General features: G+C 47.1%; 1 protein-coding gene across 1 annotated transcript; it reads right to left on the bottom strand.

Annotated features, from left to right (window-relative positions):
* Positions 1–1361: 1361 nt before the first annotated feature.
* On the bottom strand, positions 1362–18287 carry LOC133895684 (starch synthase 3, chloroplastic/amyloplastic-like). Its single transcript, XM_062336154.1, has 16 exons — positions 17881–18287; positions 16984–17047; positions 13795–16899; positions 13294–13508; positions 12512–12782; positions 11739–11914; positions 11518–11625; positions 10607–10716; positions 9570–9672; positions 9134–9304; positions 8865–8993; positions 8357–8539; positions 8112–8243; positions 7916–8027; positions 7669–7792; positions 1362–1741 (listed from the first exon to the last, which is right to left on the bottom strand). The coding sequence occupies exons 1-16, from the start codon at positions 17977–17979 to the stop codon at positions 1609–1611; spliced, it is 5235 nt and encodes a 1744-aa protein (XP_062192138.1). The 5' UTR covers positions 17980–18287; the 3' UTR covers positions 1362–1608.
* Positions 18288–18622: the final 335 nt, after the last annotated feature.

The raw sequence follows: 18622 nt of genomic DNA, 5'->3' as shown, positions 1-18622 counted from the left end.
TGCACATCACTTCATCATCGAGCTATTCGGTATGTTGATCTTCGATCTTCTACAGCTGCAACCTTCTATGGTGCATATACTCCAGTGTGTATCTTCCTCTAATCACCAGACTATCTGGTGGGTTGTTCCATTCTACCTTCTAGATAGAAACACTTCAGTGTTGCTATGCTTTGATCACCAGACTATCCGGTGAGACTTAGCCTTCGTTCTTCAGCACGACACCCTTCTCTGGAAAAATTGCTCAGGTAAGCACGTTTACTAATCACCGGACCTTTCAGTGAGGTCTTTAGGCCCCTTTCCTCATTTGTCAAATATGTTCCGGTGAGCTCAACATCCATAGCACCAGACTATCCGGTGAGGCAAATCTTCGTGGAATTTCTTCAATTCGATCAAACTTTGTTCCGGCTGCAGTGACTTCTTCATGTATTGCATCCATGAGACCTACTAATATATATTTTTGATAAACATATTAGTTCTATTTACTATATTATTATTAATTATCAAAATTACAATCATAATTTAATAGAATTATTTTCGCTACACCTCGTATCACCATCGCTAGAGATAGTAGCGCACACCTTTCTCGTATCACAAATGTATGATGCTTCTGGTGTAAAACGTACGTTTCTTGTTAGGAAATTGATTCTGGTTTGCATCATTATTTTTGGTTGATTTTCAAGGAAAAAATTTCCACCACAAGCACGCCCCTACTGATCAGTCTCGTTGGTAGCTGGGTTCTTAGAAACTCCCCTCGGAACACTACTGGATATGCAATCTTCATCATTATTTTTTATTAAAATATAATTATAATATCTAATAAAAATATAATATTGTAAAAGTATTTTTTTAAATAAATCTTTACATATAATTTTTATGTTTTCAAACTAGATATTTAAAAGCTATTGACAATTAAAATTTTAAAAATTTATCTAAATCTAGATCAAAGCTATTGACAATCAAAGTATTTATGATTGGGAGTATATAGCTATGACCAGAGCTCGCTGTCGACCTCTAGCCTACCTACGGACAAAACGGCTCTTGGCAACATTAACGAGAGCATGCATCCAAACAGACGAGATCGGGAACGCGTGCGGACAGAGCTAACGCGGCCGTGGGGTACGTCGCATTTGTCTCTTTTCATGCGATGCACATATATGTACACGCATACTTATCGGAAGTCGAAACTTCTACAAGATTCTGATCCACACCGTTCTTTTCTGATCCAACGGTTGTCACTGTAACTGAAAGGAAGGAGAAATACATATAGCATGCACAAGGAGTTTTTCTGTGACAAGTAGCATGCACAGGTACAAAATATACAACTCGAGAACTAAGACCACATCACAGGAAACAAACAAGCATGCTGGAACAACTTTTATTCTGAAACAAACAATATATAGCTCAAGTTCAAAACACTTTCACCTAGGACATTTCTAACACATGTGCACTGCATCACTGCATATCGATATGCAGGGAAGTCTCTGTTTTCCTATAGCCCTTTGCAGAAAGAAACTAACTGAAGGAAAGGGGGCTGACTGTACAGCAATGCCCAGGAACCTGCAAACCTGAACACTGCATCCAAACACTGCGGTCGCATTGGTTCGGTTTTCAGAATTTGCAAGCTGAACGGTAGAGCTCGATGTAGTCCAGGGCAGGCCGGTTCCATGACCAATCCTGCTCCATGACCCTCTTGCAGAGGGATTGGAACCAGCCCCGGGCGTCGAACCAAGCAGAGATCGCCCTGAAGATGGAACACCAGGCAGGCACGATAAGTTGTTAGTCGCTGAATTCTTACTCTTGGTAGTAGAAGAATTCTTACTCTCATCGAGAGAGGATGACACTAGGAGTTGGGGCAATTTTTTCTATTTCTCACACAAATGCCATACCAACCTGAGGGGTTGTGGATACATATTTATAGGCCCATGGCCAGCCAAGCATATGCCAAGATGCTAGTCTAAGATGCTAGTCTAAGATGCTGTCCTAGGTGCTGTCCTCTAGTCTAAGATGCTGTCCTAGATGCTGTCCTAGATGCTGTCCTCTAGTCTAAGATGCTGTCCTAGATGCTGTCCTCTAGTCTAAGATGCTGTCCTAGTGTCCTAGATGCTGTCCTAAAACATATGGGCAGCAAGACCACCATGTGGCAGCCCCACAAAGACTGCACAAGGACTTATCCTATCATTCTCCCTCTAAGTCTTGTGCGTCGTCGTGTGGGAAGATTGAACCATCCCGGTCCTGGAGCAGAGCTCAAGGAACTTGAGCCTCCCAAGAGGCTTGGTGAGCAGGTCCGCAAGCTGATCCTTGGTGTTGATGTAGCTCGCCTTGATGCTCCCTTCCTCCAAACAGCCTCGGATAAAGTGGTACCTCACCCGGATGTGCTTGCTCCGTTCATGGAAAACGGGGTTCTTTGCCAGGGCTAGAGCGGACTTGCTGTCCACCCTGAGCTCCACCGCTCTAGTGTCTCTGCCGAGGAGATCACCAAGCAGTCGAGCGAGCCAGAGCGCCTGAGTTGAAGCGGTGGAGGCCGCTATGTACTCGGCCTCGCAGCTGGACAGGGCCACCACCTGCTGCTTGACCGACTGCCAGCTAACGAGGCACTTGCCGAGGAAGAAGAGGATCCCGCTCGTGCTCTTGCTGGTGTCGATGTCGCCGGCGTGGTCGCTGTCGTTGTACCCGACGAAGTGTGCCGCCCCAGGGCACCTAGGGTAGTAGAGGCCGTGGTCGAGAGTCCCCGCAACGTAGCGGATGATCCTCTTCACAGCCTGCTGGTGCTCCGTCGTCGGTCGCTGCATGAACCGACTAACGTAGCCGACGGAGAATGCCAAGTCCGGCCGTGTGTGGGCGAGGTAGCGAAGGCTCCCCACAAGACACCGGTACTGCGTAGCGTCCACCTCCTCCGTCGTGCTGTCGCGGCTCAGCTTCAGCCTCTCCTCCATCGGAGTGAGAGCTGGGTTGCAGTCGGTGAGCCCAGCTAGCTCAACGACGCGCTTGGCGTAGGCGGTCTGTCGAAGCGTGATCCCGGAGTCATCCTGGTGCACCTCGATCCCCAGGTAGAAGGAGAGAGGTCCCAGGTCACTCATCTGGAAGGTGGCCTTCATTTCTTCCTTGAATGCCGCCACCTCCGCATCCTTGATGCCGGTGATCACCAAGTCGTCGACGTAGACACCCACCAGCAGAGCAGTTCCTCCACTGCCCCGTCGGTAGATGGCCGCCTCGTGCGGGCTTTGCTCGAAGCCCATCCCTTGTAGCGTGGAATCCAACTTGGCATTCCACGCCCTCGGTGCCTGCCGCAAGCCATAGAGGGCCTTGCGCAGGCGGAGCACCTTGCCCTCCTTGCCGGGGATCGTAAATCCCGGCGGCTGGTGCACGTAGACCTCCTCCTTCAAGTCGCCGTTAAGGAACGCCGACTTGACGTCCATGTGATGAACACGCCAGCCCTCCTGGGCAGCTAGCGCAAGGAGGAGTCGCACGGACTCCATCCGTGCCACGGGAGCGAAGGCGTCGTCGAAGTCGACCCCCTCCTGCTGCACGAAACCTCGTGCCACCAAGCGAGCCTTGTGCTTGACGATGGCGCCGGCTTCATCCCTCTTCAGCTTGAACACCCACTTAAGGGTGATCGCTCGGTGACCACGAGGGAGGTCAGCAAGCTCCCAGGTGCGGTTCTTCTCAACCGCATCCATCTCCAACTGCATCGCGGCGCGCCATGCCGCGTGTCTCTCGGCCTCTGCAAACGACCGAGGCTCGCCGTCGTCACACGCAAGGTGCAACTGCGCCTCCAGATCATGAGGCACCAGTCCCGGCACCAGCTGGTCGCCGAGAAGGTTCTCCATCGTACGGTACCGCAACGGCTCGCCGTCGTGGTACGCGTCGATGCGCTCCTCGTCGTGAGAGAGCGGAGTAGCGAGCTCAACCGGGCTGTGCTCGACACGAGCTGGTGTTGGAGTAGACGTGCCCGGAGAGGTGCCTGTCGGTGCTGGAGTGCGTGGCGTTGCCGGCTGTGGTGGAGCCGGCGAAGAACTCATCGCAGCCGAGGTCCTGGCTGGAGAACGTGGTGCTGTCGAAGTAGCAGGCGCCGGGGTCGGTGGAGGCTCGGGGACTGGGGTAGACACGCTCGTCGAAGAAGAGCTACCTACTCCCCCAGCTCCCTCGAAGTGGACGTACTCGACAGTGAAGTCGTCGTACGTCGGAGCCGATCTGTCGTCCATCGCCTTGTCCCACGCCCATCCTCGCCCTTCGTTGAACACAACGTCGCGCGCCGTGTGCACACGCTGTGTCTTCGGGTCGAGGATGCGGTAGGCCTTCGAGCCCTCCGCGTAGCCTATGAACACTCCCGGAGTGCTCCTGTCGTCGAGCTTGCTGATGTGGCCAAGCTCCTTGGCGAACGCGAGGCAGCCGAAGACCCGCAAGTGGGAGACCGCCGGCTTGCGCCCGTGCCAAGCCTCGTACGGCGTCCTGCCGTCGAGCGCCTTGGTAAGCGAGCGGTTGAGGATGTAGACGGCCGTCACCACCGCCTCTCCCCAGAAGACAGCCGGCATCCCCCTCTGCTTGAGGAGGGCCCGAGCCATCCCCACAACCGTCTGGTTGCGCCGCTCGACGACGCCGTTCTGCTGCGGGCTGTACGGCGCGGAGTAGTGGCGCTGAATGCCCTTATCAGCGCAGTACGACGCGAATTCAGCCGCCGTGAATTCGCCGCCGTTGTCGGTGCGCAGCACGCGCAGCTTGCGGCCGCACTCCGCCTCCGCAGCAGCCTGCGCGCGCCTGATGGCGTCCGCAGCCTCTCCCTTGCTGCCGAGGACCATCACCCACATGTAGCGGGAGAGGTCGTTGACGAGCAGCAGGAAGTAGCGTCGTCCTCCCGGTGTGGCCGGTGTCACCGGGCCACACAAGTCCCCGTGCACAAGCTCGAGCCTCTCCTTGGCTCGGAAGCTCGCCCGCTGGGGAAAGGGGAGTCGCCTCTGCTTCGTCAACACGCAGACGTCGCAGAGCTGCTCCACATGGTCGAGGCACGGCAGGCCTCGCACCATCTCTGCGGCACTGAGCCGCTTCAGGGCCTCGAAGTGAAGGTGTCCGAAGCGCTCGTGCCACTGCCACGCCTCGTCGTCCCGACGAGCGGCGAGACAGAGGGGTTGTGCCACCTGCACGTTAAGGACGTAGAGTCGATTTGTGCCTCTGGTTACCTTGGCAAGAAGGCGACGACGGCGATCCCAAATCCTCATGACTCCATCCTCAACAACCACGCGCGAACCGTTCTCATCCAGCTGTCCCAAGCTGATGATAGAGTTCCTCAACGCGGGAATGTAGTAGACTCCGGTGAGCAGCCTGTGCTCACCAGACACGGCGGTGAAGATGACGGAACCGACGCCCTTGATCTCCACGCCGGAGGCATCCCCAAATTTGACGGAGCCTCGGACGCTAGAGTCAAGCTCGGTGAAGAACTCCCGGCGACCGGTCATGTGATGGGTGGCGCCGGTGTCGAGGCACCACCCGTCAGTCTTGTCGTTGCCGGAGCCGTCGCCGAGGAGGGTGTGTGCTTTTGGCTCGTCAAGGTGGAGGAGAGCCGCTGCGGCCGGTGCCGCTGGAGGTAGCTCTATGCTCGCATGAGCCATGAACAGAGCCGGCTCCTCCTCCTCCGCCTGTGCGACGTGGGCCTGGCCGCGTCGTGGCTGACGACAGTCCTTGGCCCAATGGCCAAGCCGGCCGCAGTTGCGGCAGGTGTCGTCTCGTGCCGGCTTGTGCTTGCCGGCGGCGCCGCCCTGGGCGCCTCCGCGGGCATCACCCTCGGCACGTCCTCGCGCCCCGGCCTGGGCGTCTCTGCGCGCCTTGCGCGGCTTGCCACGCTTGCGGCCGCCTGTCGTGGAAGAAGGCTCCCCCTTCCTCCGGTCACCCTGGCAGGCATCCCACTGCTCCCGAGTGAGAAGGAGCTTCCCGCCAGTGGTGATGGGCCCCGAGAGAGATTGTGGCTCATCGCTGTCGACAACCTTGAGGCGACCTATCGCCTCCTCGATCGACATCGTGGAGAGATCCAGCAGAGACTCGATCGAGCGAGCCATCTGCTTGTACTTCTCGGGGACGCAACGGAAGAGCTTTTCGACAGCTCTCTCCTCGCCGTAGGTGTCATCGCCGAACTGCACCATCTTCTGCAACAGAGTGTTGAGACGGAGAGCAAAGTCATCAACGTCCTCACCTGGCTTGAAGGCCAGGTTCTCCCACTCCTTGCGAAGTGCCTGCAGTGTGGACTTGCGGGCGCGGTCGCTGCCGATGCGTGCCGCAGCGATGGCGTCTCAAGCCTCCTTGGCAGTCCGCTTATTGGTAAGCGAGAACTGCATCTCGGACGGGACTGCTGCGATGAGGGCATCCAGCGCCCGTCGATCCTGGTCGTAGTCGACGTCGCCGTACCGGACTGCCTCCCACATGTGCCGCACCTGGAGCTTTACCCTCATCACCGCAGCCCACTCGACGTAGTTGGTCTTAGTGAGGGTAGGCCACCCACCGCCGGGGCCGACGTCCCTGACAACAGCCTGGAACCCGTGGTGACCACGGTACCGATCCGGGGAGAGAGAGCCACGCCGCCTGTAAAGGCCGCGCTCTCCATCGACCCGTCCGCCACCGTTGTCGTGCGCGCCTCCTCCAGGAGCGCCGCCGGCGTGCGCGCCTCCTCCAGGAGCGCCGCCGGCGCGTCCGCGCCTGTCTGGGCTGCCGCCCCGCTCGTGGGCGTGCGCCGCTGCCCACTGTGCCGCCCGCTCTCGCGCTGCCTCTGCCTCCGGCAGCTCGAGGTCCGCGTCGGCGCTGTCGTCAGCAGAAATGGAGCTGCCGGTGCTGCCGCGCAGAGCCTCGACCTCCGCTGCCGCCGCACGCGCTGCAACCGCCGCCGCCACTGCTTCTGCCTCCGCTCTGGCTGCTGCTAGCTCCGCCGCTGCCAGCCTCGACGCCCTTGCCGCCGCCGCAGCGGTCTCTGCCGCCGCTCGCTCGCGTTCCTCTGCCGCGGCAAGTTCGGCCTCCTGCCGACGCCGCGTGCTCGAGGCGACCGAGCGCTGAGACTGCCCTGCGGACATGACGCGCTACCGGGGGAGGGCTGCTGCGTGGGGAGAGGGCTGCTTCAGACGAGCTACTGCTGCTCTGCGCAGAGGGAGAGGGGTGAGCAGGAGCAACCGGGGCTGCTGCTGCTCTTAGCTGGGGCTGCTGCGAGGCTGAGGGGGGAGATGAGCAGGAGATGCTCAGGCTACAGGATAAACAGGCTCTGATACCACTTGTTAGTCGCTGAATTCTTACTCTTGGTAGTAGAAGAATTCTTACTCTCATCGAGAGAGGATGACACTAGAAGTTGGGGCAATTTTTTCTATTTCTCACACAAATGTCATACCAACCTGAGGGGTTGGGGATACATATTTATAGGCCCATGGCCAGCCAAGCATATGCCAAGATGCTAGTCTAAGATGCTAGTCTAAGATGCTGTCCTAGGTGCTGTCCTCTAGTCTAAGATGCTGTCCTAGATGCTGTCCTAGATGCTGTCCTCTAGTCTAAGATGCTGTCCTAGTGTCCTAGATGCTGTCCTAAAGCATATGGGCAGCAAGACCACTATGTGGCAGCCCCACAAAGACTGCACAAGGACTTATCCTATCATAAGTAACATTGCTGAATTCAGTGAACTGGTGTGGGTGAGATTCTGCTTACCTGTTCAGGGCGTAGTCAACGCCGTTGGTGTCAGCTCCATCGAAGCTGAACCCGTTCGGCTCAAGGCCTCTGGCCCGTGCCCGGTCCTTGTCATGGTCGACGTCAAAGACGGTATCGCAGAGCCCTGCACAGTGCGAAAGATCAGGTCTTGTGTTCAGTACAGCCCACTGTGCGAAGTGCAGCGCGATGCAGAGCAGTGTCATTGCAACGGAGAATAGAATGCAGAGTAGGCCTTGCACATACATACCTCCAGTTTTCCGGACAATGGGGATGGATCCGTACCGCATGGCGACGAGCTGAGTTAAGCCACAGGGTTCAAAGATAGATGGTACGAGGATGAAGTCTGAGCCTGAGTATATCTGTAGTAGGATCATGGAATCATATTAGACAAAAAAAATTCCATACGCTTTCATGAGGAGTGGTTTATATGGTTGTCAGCTCACCAGGTGCGAAAGAGGCTCATCGTAAGTCAAACACAGCCTCACCCGCCCATGGTTTACACCATGGAGGGTATTAGCCAAGTTGCAAAAATCACTTTGGATTCGAGAATCTGGAGCCGAACCAAGCAAAACCACCTGCAAAGGAACACATCAGTTTTCAGTTTATAAGAGGACAGGTGGAGATAATTACAGAAGGAATTGTATTGTAAGAAAAACTAGAAGTTTTACATGCTATACAAGAAATCGACCTGTCCATTCCATTCCAGTGTTCGATGAATCGCGTGCTTGATGAGATGAATTCCCTTCTGGGCTGTCAGGCGAGTGACGATTCCAACAATTGGCACATCATTTTGCTGCAATCCAAGCTTCTGCTGCAATGCCTTCTTTGCAGCGCTCTTGCCTTCAACAACATTCTCAGAAGTATAATGAACCTGAAATAGGATGAAACAAACATTTAAACAGGAAACTACCAGTGACACTGGTATGTGTTTGCATTTTTGAACAATTGGCGACAGCAAGGCATGCATCGAGACGTGGATTAAGAAAAGCATCACATACACATTACTTGAAATGATTATTCAAGTTGTGCGCACACATAAGTGACCATCTAAGCAAAACTAGGTCACATGCAAAATAAACGCAAATGTGTAATTAATGGAGCTCTTTGTTTCAGATTATCAAGTTCAATTACATATGGAATACATAGCTTATAGCCCTATACAAAAAAAAAAACAAATGTATGTGGATAAAGTGTACCGGGATAAAGTTGTCAGAGTATGGATTCCAGATATCTGGATCAATTCCATTGAGAATGCCATGGAATTTTCCGAGATGAGGAGCAATGGTGCCATGACCTGATACTTCCCTTGAATACGTATTAGAGACCTGTGAACAATGGAAAACATGAATAGATAAACATCAAAAGAACATAATTCAAGAGTACATGATAATAATTTTTTTTTTTTTGGTGACACAGAAATATGACAAACATAATATTAAAATTTGTAAAACAGTCTAGCACTCACAGTTGTGGCTTTATCACAATATCTCATTGCTTTGCCAATATAGTGTGCTCCAAATTCAAGATTATGGATGGTAAATACAACCTGTGCATTTGCCAAATTGGATTGTGCATAGTGTTCCTTGTATAGCCAGGCAACCGGAGAACTTGACCAATCATGGCAATGTATTATATGCTGTATGGAGGATAAAATGTCAGCGGCTTTAAACGAGAAGTAAAAGGAAATAAACAAACAAGGCAACTTCTTGGAATACATGAAGGGTTAAAAGATTTGTAAAGGAAAGGCTAATGAAGCAAACTACGTTAGTGAAGGAACAGAAAATAGAATGACTAATACAGATTTTATAACACAATAAACTGCAGGTGTGGCAAGAAGTTAAGAAGGTAAAATGTTACAAGAAAAAACCAATGTAACCCCAACTGTTACGAATAACATTTACTGGAGAAGATCCACTCTGGTGGAGAAACTCTAGAGCAGAATGACAGAAGAAGCCAAATCTACGGTCATCATTCCTTCCATATACACATCCGACCCCAAACATCCTGAAAAAGGAAATGCCAAATTATCATCTTTCTGAAGCCTCTTACAAGAAAATCCACAAATAGAGGGTGAACCAAATGAGACAAATAGATCATTAAACTGGTATCCATATGAAGAAAATCACACTATTTAGATTACAGAAAAACTTAAAAGAGGCACAGAACATAAATTGTAACATATAAAAAAAAAGTAGGCCAGATGATTACTGAGTTTTGCTTCAAAACAGTATAAATGAAATTCAAATTAAACAGGACCATCTAAATCAACTGAAATAGAACACTAAACAACAACAAAAAATGCGGTGGTACCAATGTCAAAAACTCTAACCATTAGACAGGTGAAGATTGTTCCCAGGAATCCCACCATGCCTCTCAGATATACATGTTTTTGAGTAAGATAATTATCACCTTAATATTTATAAATTATCCAAGCAATTACAATTTGGTATGTCAAATGAATGGTTGATATTCTTTTTCTTTTTTTTAGTTTTGCTAATAATTTGTCTACCACGAAAAAGATCATGGAGCTTCCAATCTCACATATCACTATTGCAACTAGTTCCCAACCATCATTTTCCTGTGATGACCAGAGATTCCAACTAAGTAGCATCTCTACTCCCGTCGATAATATAAGTTATCTGAACTTAAAAAAAAGTTGGATTTATTGATAACATCTTAGCAAATTTATCTGTTCAAAAGAGATTACAGAGACACCAATCCCACATATAATTATCATAACCAGCTCCCAGACAACCAGTGAATTTACTGTAGCAGCCAAAAAAAAAAGGTTGCCTGACTACCAGGACTAATGCTTGGCAACTAAGTCGTGTTTCAGTTCTCTTGAAAGCATCTTAGCAATTCTACATTACAACTCACAGACCAGTATAACTCCAGCCCTTTGTGCTTTTATATCTGTGAAGAATAAGCTGCTGCGTACCCATTTTGAGGTTCCAAGAAGTAAACAGAGAGATCTTCGACTAGTCCACACCATACTTTTATTTCAGTACCACCCCAAGAAAAACTTCGATGCATATGTAAATTTTTCACCTGCATTGAAATAGATGCACTTCAATTGATAAGGGATATAAAACTTATCGCATATCCGCTTCCTCCTCTAAGTTTTTTTCTTATCACTTAGTAAGTTGTGTTTGCCTCTGGCACTCTTGCATGTAACTAAATAGTCAACAAAGGAACAAAAAAGTGTTTGCAAAATTAATACAAATCAAACAAGAATTCTACTTGATGTATATACTTTGAAGATTCCAAGCAACATAATTAACATAGACTAGCGAACTACACAATGAAGGTGTCGTGGGCAGGAATTACAGTAACCACGGTACTGTAGCACGAGATCAGGGAGGTTAAGACAGATTAGTTAGTATATCTATTGGTTTGTTAGTTTGAATCAGATTCAGTTAGAGATAAGATTAGAGATCTATTAGTTTAAATCAAATAAGAGTTAGAGAAAAGTTAGAGTTGGATTTGAATTAGGACTTTGTAGGCCGGTTGGGTTATCTCTTGGCCAGCTATATATGCACTGGCACCAGCTGTGATTAAGCAATCAAGCAAGACAGAATTAATCTAAGTCTCCCCATCTATAGTCTAATCCTTCCCCTACCAGCTGACGACGCCCGGCTACCCACCCGATAGATGTTTATCCCCCTTATGATCCTAGGATCATAACAGAAGGAGTGACTGGACTACAAGGAAGCACACATACATATATAATAGCACAATATATTTAGATGTTCATAAAATTGAGATGTCAACTTCAGTTCCAGCTTCAAAGCTACTTCAGCTGTCACAGCACATAAGCAGCATAGGATGAATTAAAGGACTTCAACTTACATTTCTTAGATTCAAACAGTCGTGCTTTGGAATAATGACCTCAACATTATGTCCTAAATCTTGAACAGCACGTGAAAGACTTGTAACAACATCACCAAGACCTCCAACCTGTGAATTGGTCAGACAATATGTTATTAATATTATGCAACAATAAAATGGAAAAAGTAATGACATTTCACGTGTTGCTAACCACAAGAACTTAACTTAGGAATATGGATTACCTTTGCAATGGGAGCCATCTCGACAGCAATGTGGACAATATGCATAGGAGGTTCCTTTGCAATTGAACCAAAAACAGGAATATGATAGTCCAACCCATTCCTGTTGTCATAAATTCCACCTTCTTCCAACTCCGAGAAAACAAAGTCCATTGTGTAGGCATCCGGTGGAACGTTGACTGGACAAGGAGCAGGTCACTTAAGGAATAAGAATAATTAAGGGGAAAGGAAAGAGCTTTTCACATTACTCTGTTCTACATTAAGTAATTACAAGAGAACCCAAGGAGAAGTAATGCCCCACTGCATGAATATGACCAAGGTTCAGCATCAGACAAAATTTAACATGAATTTGACCTAGTTTGGACAGCAAGTTGCCACATTTTTCCAAGGCTTGACTGTCTGTCCTAGGGGACAAGCAGGAAGTAGCAGTTTGAACCCTTCTGGTTTCAACATAAAGACATCAAAGCAAATTGGTCTACAGTACTACCTTGAAGGCATTATACTAACATTTTCCCAGTCACAGCCTTTCTTTAAAAAAAAACTCCAGTAAAAAGCTTATAGCATAACTCATATTTAGCAAGCTTCTCTAAATAATAGAACCATGCCACATTTTGCTTCAGGTTTCGTAAGTAGACACGGCATAACATCTATGGATCAAAATTGTACAAGACAAATTCCCTAGAAGTACTTGACTAGTGCTCTAGCAGCACTTGACTGTATTAATTGCATAAAAATGTACCACATAAAAGTAGCAATACTAATGAAGAAGCTCAAACCTGTTGCTTTTAAGTGTGAACCATCTTCTACTTTTACCATCTTCTGGGGTGGCAACACACCACCTGGATGCATCCAACTGTTAAAGGACCATCTGAACCAAACCTCTGGCTTTCCGGTTAGCACTGTATTAGAAGGATTGTAGAGCACATCGACAGTGGTTCCAGCACGTACTTCAAGTGGTTCAGTATAAACAATGTGTTTCTGGGAAACCAGAAACATTCTCATGGTCTTTGCCTTCATCTCAGCTTTCATTTTTTCACTTCTCTCAGCCTGTGCAAGCAAAAGGTGGCAAAAGTCAACCAAAAGACTCATCACCATATCTGTCGTTGAAACATAAGGGGAACTCGGCATATATCTGCTAGAAAGAACAAGTGCTCCTTTTCTTTGATAATATAATAAAGTGGTACAACCAAAGCTCTGAAGAAATGCTGCTAACTAGGTGGGCTATAGTCGGTTACTGGTCAAACCAGTTAGCGATTAAATTGCAAGTTTGAAGTGAAGAATGATCTAAATGGTCAGGTTAGCTACACCGTGTTTGAAAGACTAAAGTAATTTTGGTGAAAACGTATATTTGAATGTGGAAAATAATCAATCAAGATGAAAGTTGAATACCCAGCTGGTTGACACCAAAAAGTGACTAGTTACAGCCAAGTTCAGCCATTGATATGTAGCTTGATTTTAATTTACAATTGGTCAGCTACAGGCAATCTACCAATAGAAATGAGTACTGGTCACTCGACAATATACACCAAAAAAAGGCAAAAGGTCGGTTGAAACTGACCTTTCTTTTAATAGCCTCCTCCCTTTCTTTCCTCTCTTGTAGAAGCCTTGCATAGATCCCCTGTTCCTCTTCCGCCCAATATTCTTGCTCGGTCATGATGTTCGGAAGAATAGCGTGAAAATCATGTCTGCCATTGTTGTCATAATTTATTGCATTCCCTGGTGGCCCATCAGCAAAAACCCAGTCCAACACAAATGCTCTTTCAGGTAAGTTAACTGTACAAAAAAACAGGTGTTATCTTTGTAGTTCATGGAGTAAATAGCAAACTTTAAGGATCTAACATAGATCATTCATCTCATCAGAAGTGTACTTTATGAAATGAACGTCAGTAAGTGACTGCAAAGCTTCTAGGGCTTCCAAGTTACTATGTTTTTTTTTCTTCATGGGACTATTAAAACAAGGAAATCCATGCTATGTTTTAAGGAGACTATGCTAGCATTAGAGTATGTTACAGTGTTATAAAATAAGTGCAGATAAGTGTGAGATGTCATATGGTCATACCATCTGCATACCACCAATCACCATCTTCGTCATCAGGCTGAACAAGTCTTTCAGCAAAAGAGAGTCCATCAGTCCAATTGTTGAAACCACCATGCATCCAAATCTCAGTACTATGCACAAGTGGCCTCGAGTTTCTATTGTAATACAATCTGACAGTAGCCCCTCGTCTATTAGTGCTAGGCTCTATGTACCACAAATTATCAACATATGTTCCAGCTAAATCCAATACATTTTGCAATTTATTCTTCTTCATCTCTACCTCAGCCTTTGCTTGTGCCTTGTCAGCTTCATCTGCAGCCCTTTCTTCCTCCCTTCGCCACTGCTCTTCTGCCTGTCTCCTCCTTTCAGCTTCTTCAGTGGCAAGTCTCTCGAGTTCTCTTTGCTTTTCTTCTACCAAGAAATCCTGAAACAAATTTTCATCCATGGTGCTTTCTATTTGTATCACAAAATCTTTATTGTCATTATTTTCATAGACAGAGTGGCCGTTAAAGAACACAAAGTCTAATCTGTACGCCTGCTTGGGAATGTACAGTTTGCAGCACCACCAGGCCCCTCCCAGTTCGCTCTTATGCAATCTTTCAGTAAAAAGCTTCCATCTCCACCCATTGAATGCTCCTTTGATGAGTACGTCAGGCTCATTGGCCAAAGCTGATAGATCACGATTTAAAAATAGATCAATAGTTGAATCAGCTTTCACTACCTCTGGAAAAACAAAAAGCTTGTTTCCCAACGAATAATTTTTTTCGGCAAGTTCTTGAAGCATCCTCTGTAGTGCTTGTGGATCCACATCATACTGCGGTGTCTCCTCAATATCTTGTTCAGCAGACATGGAGGACTCATCAACTTCATACTGTTCTTCATCCTCAATTATCCCCATTCCATCTTCAGCCCATGAACTCTCTTCTTCAGAAAGCATAGGAAATTCGTCCTCACCCATTTCCATCTCAGCCTCAGTCACTGAAATGCCTTCCTCAGTAACAATCCACTGCTCTTCATCGATGCATATGCTCTTCTGCTCTTCAATCATCACAAGATGTCCCTCATCAACTTTGTTACTAATTCTCATCTCCACTGCTTCTTCAGTGATATCTCCCTCATGTTTCTGCAACAAGTTGCCAACATCAAACTTTACGTGAAACAGATCCCCATTGGTCTTCTGAGATGTGTAATCTCCAACCTTAGCTTCCACTCCCTTCGCATGCAATGCATCGTGAGTCCCAACAATTGCCAGTTCCTTTGTTTGAGACTCTTTGGAGATACCAACAATTGATAGATCTTGTTTATGGAAGCCAACTATGGATTGTGTTTGTTCAGGGAAACGAACAATTGATTGGTGCTGTTTGCAGAAACCAACAATTGATTGGTTTGGCTTACTCGAAGCAGCAATGGATTGGATTTGTTCAGGTACACCAACAATTGATTTCTCTTGACTATGAAAACCAACAATTGATTGCGCCTGTTTATTGGAACCAACAATTGAGTATTCTTGTTTATAAGTACCAACAACTGCTTGGTTTTGCTCAGAGAAACTAACAACTAATTGGTCCTGCTTAGTGGGGCCAACAATGGAATGGTTTTTCTCAGGGAAATGAGCAATAGATAGCTCTTGTTTAGGGAATCCAATAATTGATTGATTATGTTTATCATCTGTAGTAACATTTTTCTCTTGCCTATAGAAATCTACCAAGGGTTGATCTTCTTCAAGGAAATCAACAATTGATCCTTCTTCCTTGTGAACACTAAAAATCAATTTGTCCTGTTCCTGGATCCTGATAAGTGGCGCAGATTCAGGCTTTAAACTTTCAGGTGTCTCAACAATGGCCATGTCCTCCATGGATGTTAAAGACAGTGCTGGATATTGTCGCTGATCATTCTCTTCTTTAGCAAAGGTTTCTTCTGCAGACTCCAGTGCTATATATTTTGCAGTGCCTGATGCACTGCTTAACAAATCCATCTCAAATGTGTCTTTTTCAACCGTAGCATCAGCCACCACATTCACTTCCCCCAGTCTTGCACTGCTTGAAGCAGTTCCTGACATATCCATCTTATGTGTGACTTCTTCAGCCCAGGTTTCACCCAGAGCATCCATTTCCCTGTATGTTCCATTGCTTGAAGCATTGCCTGACAAATCTGCACCAAATGTGTCCTGTATAGCCCCAGCTTCATCCATCAAATCCACTTCCCCCGTTGTTGCATTGCTCGACGCAAGTCCCAACAAATCCACCTTAACTATGTCCTCTTCAGCCCCAGCTTCATCGACCACTTCCACTTCCCCCGCTGCAGCAATGTTTGGTGCAATTCCTGACAAATCCACCTCGGCTTCATCTCCTGCGTCCACTTCCCCCACTGCAGCACTGTTTGCTGCAATTCTTGATAAATCCACCTCAGCTTCATCTACAGCCGCCACTTCCTCCACTGCAACACAGTTCGGTGCAATTCGTGACAAATCCACCACAAACATGTCTTCTTTAGCCTTAGATACATCCACTGCATCCAGTTCCCCAACTGCAGAACTGCTCAATGCAATTTCTGACAAACGCACCTCAAATTTGCCTTCTTCGGTCTCAGCTTCCTCAACTGTGTCTGCTTCCCCAAATGATATTCTGCTCAATGCATTTCCTGCCAAATCCCCCTCAAATATGTCTTCTTCAGCCTCAGCTTCACCCACTGCATCCAGTTCCCCAATTGCAACACTTCTCAATGAAATTCCTGACAAATCCACCTCATATATGTCTTCTTCAGCCTCAGCTTCATCCACAACGAACGCTTCCCCTATTGATATATTGATCAATTCATTTCCTGGCAAATCCCTCTCAAATACGTCCAGCCCAGCTTCTTCCACTACATCCACTTCCCCCGATGTTGAACTGCTTGAAGCATTTTGCGGAGAATCCACTTCAGCAGTTTCTACTTCTCTATTACCTGTCCACTCTGCTGCATCAGTACTTAACAGCCTATTGTATGTACCAACAGCTTCTTCATCACCGTTGTTGTGTTCTTTCTTCTTGGTGCTCGATTCAATGGTGAGTCTTGGAGCATAGCCTCTAAAAGCAGAGACTTTTATCTTAGGAGATACCGTCCTCCTTGATTTCCTATTAGGACAATCTGCATAACGCAATGTCAACAAACATGAGGTCAGCAGAACAGCTAACAGACTGCATAAGCTTTCAACAAAATTGTCCCCCAGACCTGAACTTGATACTGTGCATCGAATAATCCTGCTTCTGGCAAATCTGCTAGTCCTCATGAAAGACTGAAAATACCAAAAGAACAACAAAAGTAAGTTCTGCAGCTTAACATGTTTCATGATTAAAGACCTTATTTTGAACTAATGCTTAAACAAGTCAGAATTGCAGTTACTACTGAAACCTGCCAGTAGTTAAATCACTTATCAGATTGCCTATACCTCTGAGATAATAAATATGTTTTTCCCCATTAAATTATATTGAGATTCTCAATTCCATAAAATCACTACCAGATTATTTATGCCGCCGGATATTACATATCAGTTTTCCCCCAAATCACTATCAGATTATTTATGCCGCTGCATATTAAATAATGACAGTTAAAAAAGGCAGAATTCTTCCCCCAAATTCACTTCGAAAGCTTATATACCGTCATAAGGAGCAGTCTTTCCCGTATTAAAATGATCAGCGTCACCCCAGATGCCCAAAGTAAGAAACATTTCCTCGATCATACGGACCAAAACAGAAGAACTCACGCCTTTTTTTGTTCACAAGCACTTTCAATAATGGAACTGTAAATCACGTCGCCTTCACACACTATTCACTTAGAATCACCAAAATGAGCAACATTTCCGGAATGAAGCCAATCAAAACCCTCCGAGGAACCACAAAACAGCCATCACACAACCCCCATGGCGCCAAATCCACCTTGATCCCCAACGAGAAATGATCGCAATAAAAAAACAAATCAAAACCGCGAGATACGCAACCCAATCAAGAAATGGAGAGATCGAGAGATCAAGTGAAACAATCACACGCTCCTCTTCAAACGCGCGTCAAGGGATCAAGTAGACCAACCAAGAACCGCAAGAATCAAGAACTTGAGCGAAGAAAGCCATACCTGCGCGAGACCGGCGGTAGTGGCGGCGGCCGGCAGGACGACGAGAGCCGGGCGGCTCCGAGGGCAGAGAGGGCTCTGCGGCCGGAGAGCCATCTCCATTGCCGAAAACCTCCAAAACCCCGCAAAAACCACGGCGCACCGACGCCTCTCTTGGCTTCTCCTCTCCCCCTCCTCTCACGAGGTAGGAACTAAAATTAGTTTGCAATGCACAGACGAACACCACAATACCGCACTGAAAAAGCCTCCTTTTTTTGTCCGAACTTTTAATCAAACTGAATTTGATCCTTTCTTATCGCCTTTGATTTTACTTGGAAGTGTGGTTTTCGTATGAAACTGGAGATGTCATTTTGTGGGTCTGGTTTTGCTGTGGGTTGCCACGAGAGGCATGGGGTGTGTGGGGTGGTGGGCACAAGTGACATTTCACACACTTACATCACCGTATAAACATACTTATATAACATTTATTAAAGATTAGTAATACGAAACTTAAACATTGATAAATTTATCATAAACATCTCGTTATTAATAGATATATCACTTACTATTAAAAAATCACTTGATAAAATACATAAAGAGTAGATATTTGGTTTGATAGAGGTACATCCATTCCAACCAACTTCGGGTACAATTTTCCGGTGATAAGTTTTGTAAGTTTTAGTTTTTTAATGCGATCTGATAGGTTAGGAGTCTACTTATTACATTGTCAACACCCCTCGAAACCATTGATTTTGTTTCATGAATT

This window comes from Phragmites australis, chromosome 16 (genome assembly GCF_958298935.1).
Source record: "Phragmites australis chromosome 16, lpPhrAust1.1, whole genome shotgun sequence".
Lineage (NCBI taxonomy): Eukaryota > Viridiplantae > Streptophyta > Magnoliopsida > Poales > Poaceae > Phragmites > Phragmites australis.
This window is presented reverse-complemented; position numbering and strand designations above follow the sequence as displayed.

Bases quoted from the DNA above. Each gene is read 5' to 3' on its own strand.
- LOC133895684 (XM_062336154.1), bottom strand. From the start codon at position 17,979: ATGGAGATGGCTCTCCGGCCGCAGAGCCCTCTCTGCCCTCGGAGCCGC. The intron at 10,717-11,517 runs GTAAGTTGAAGT...ATTTCAATGCAG, and splicing joins ACTGTTTGAATCTAAGAAAT to GTGAAAAATTTACATATGCA. The intron at 9,305-9,569 runs GTAAATGTTATT...TCCTCCATACAG, and splicing joins ACCAGAGTGGATCTTCTCCA to CATATAATACATTGCCATGA.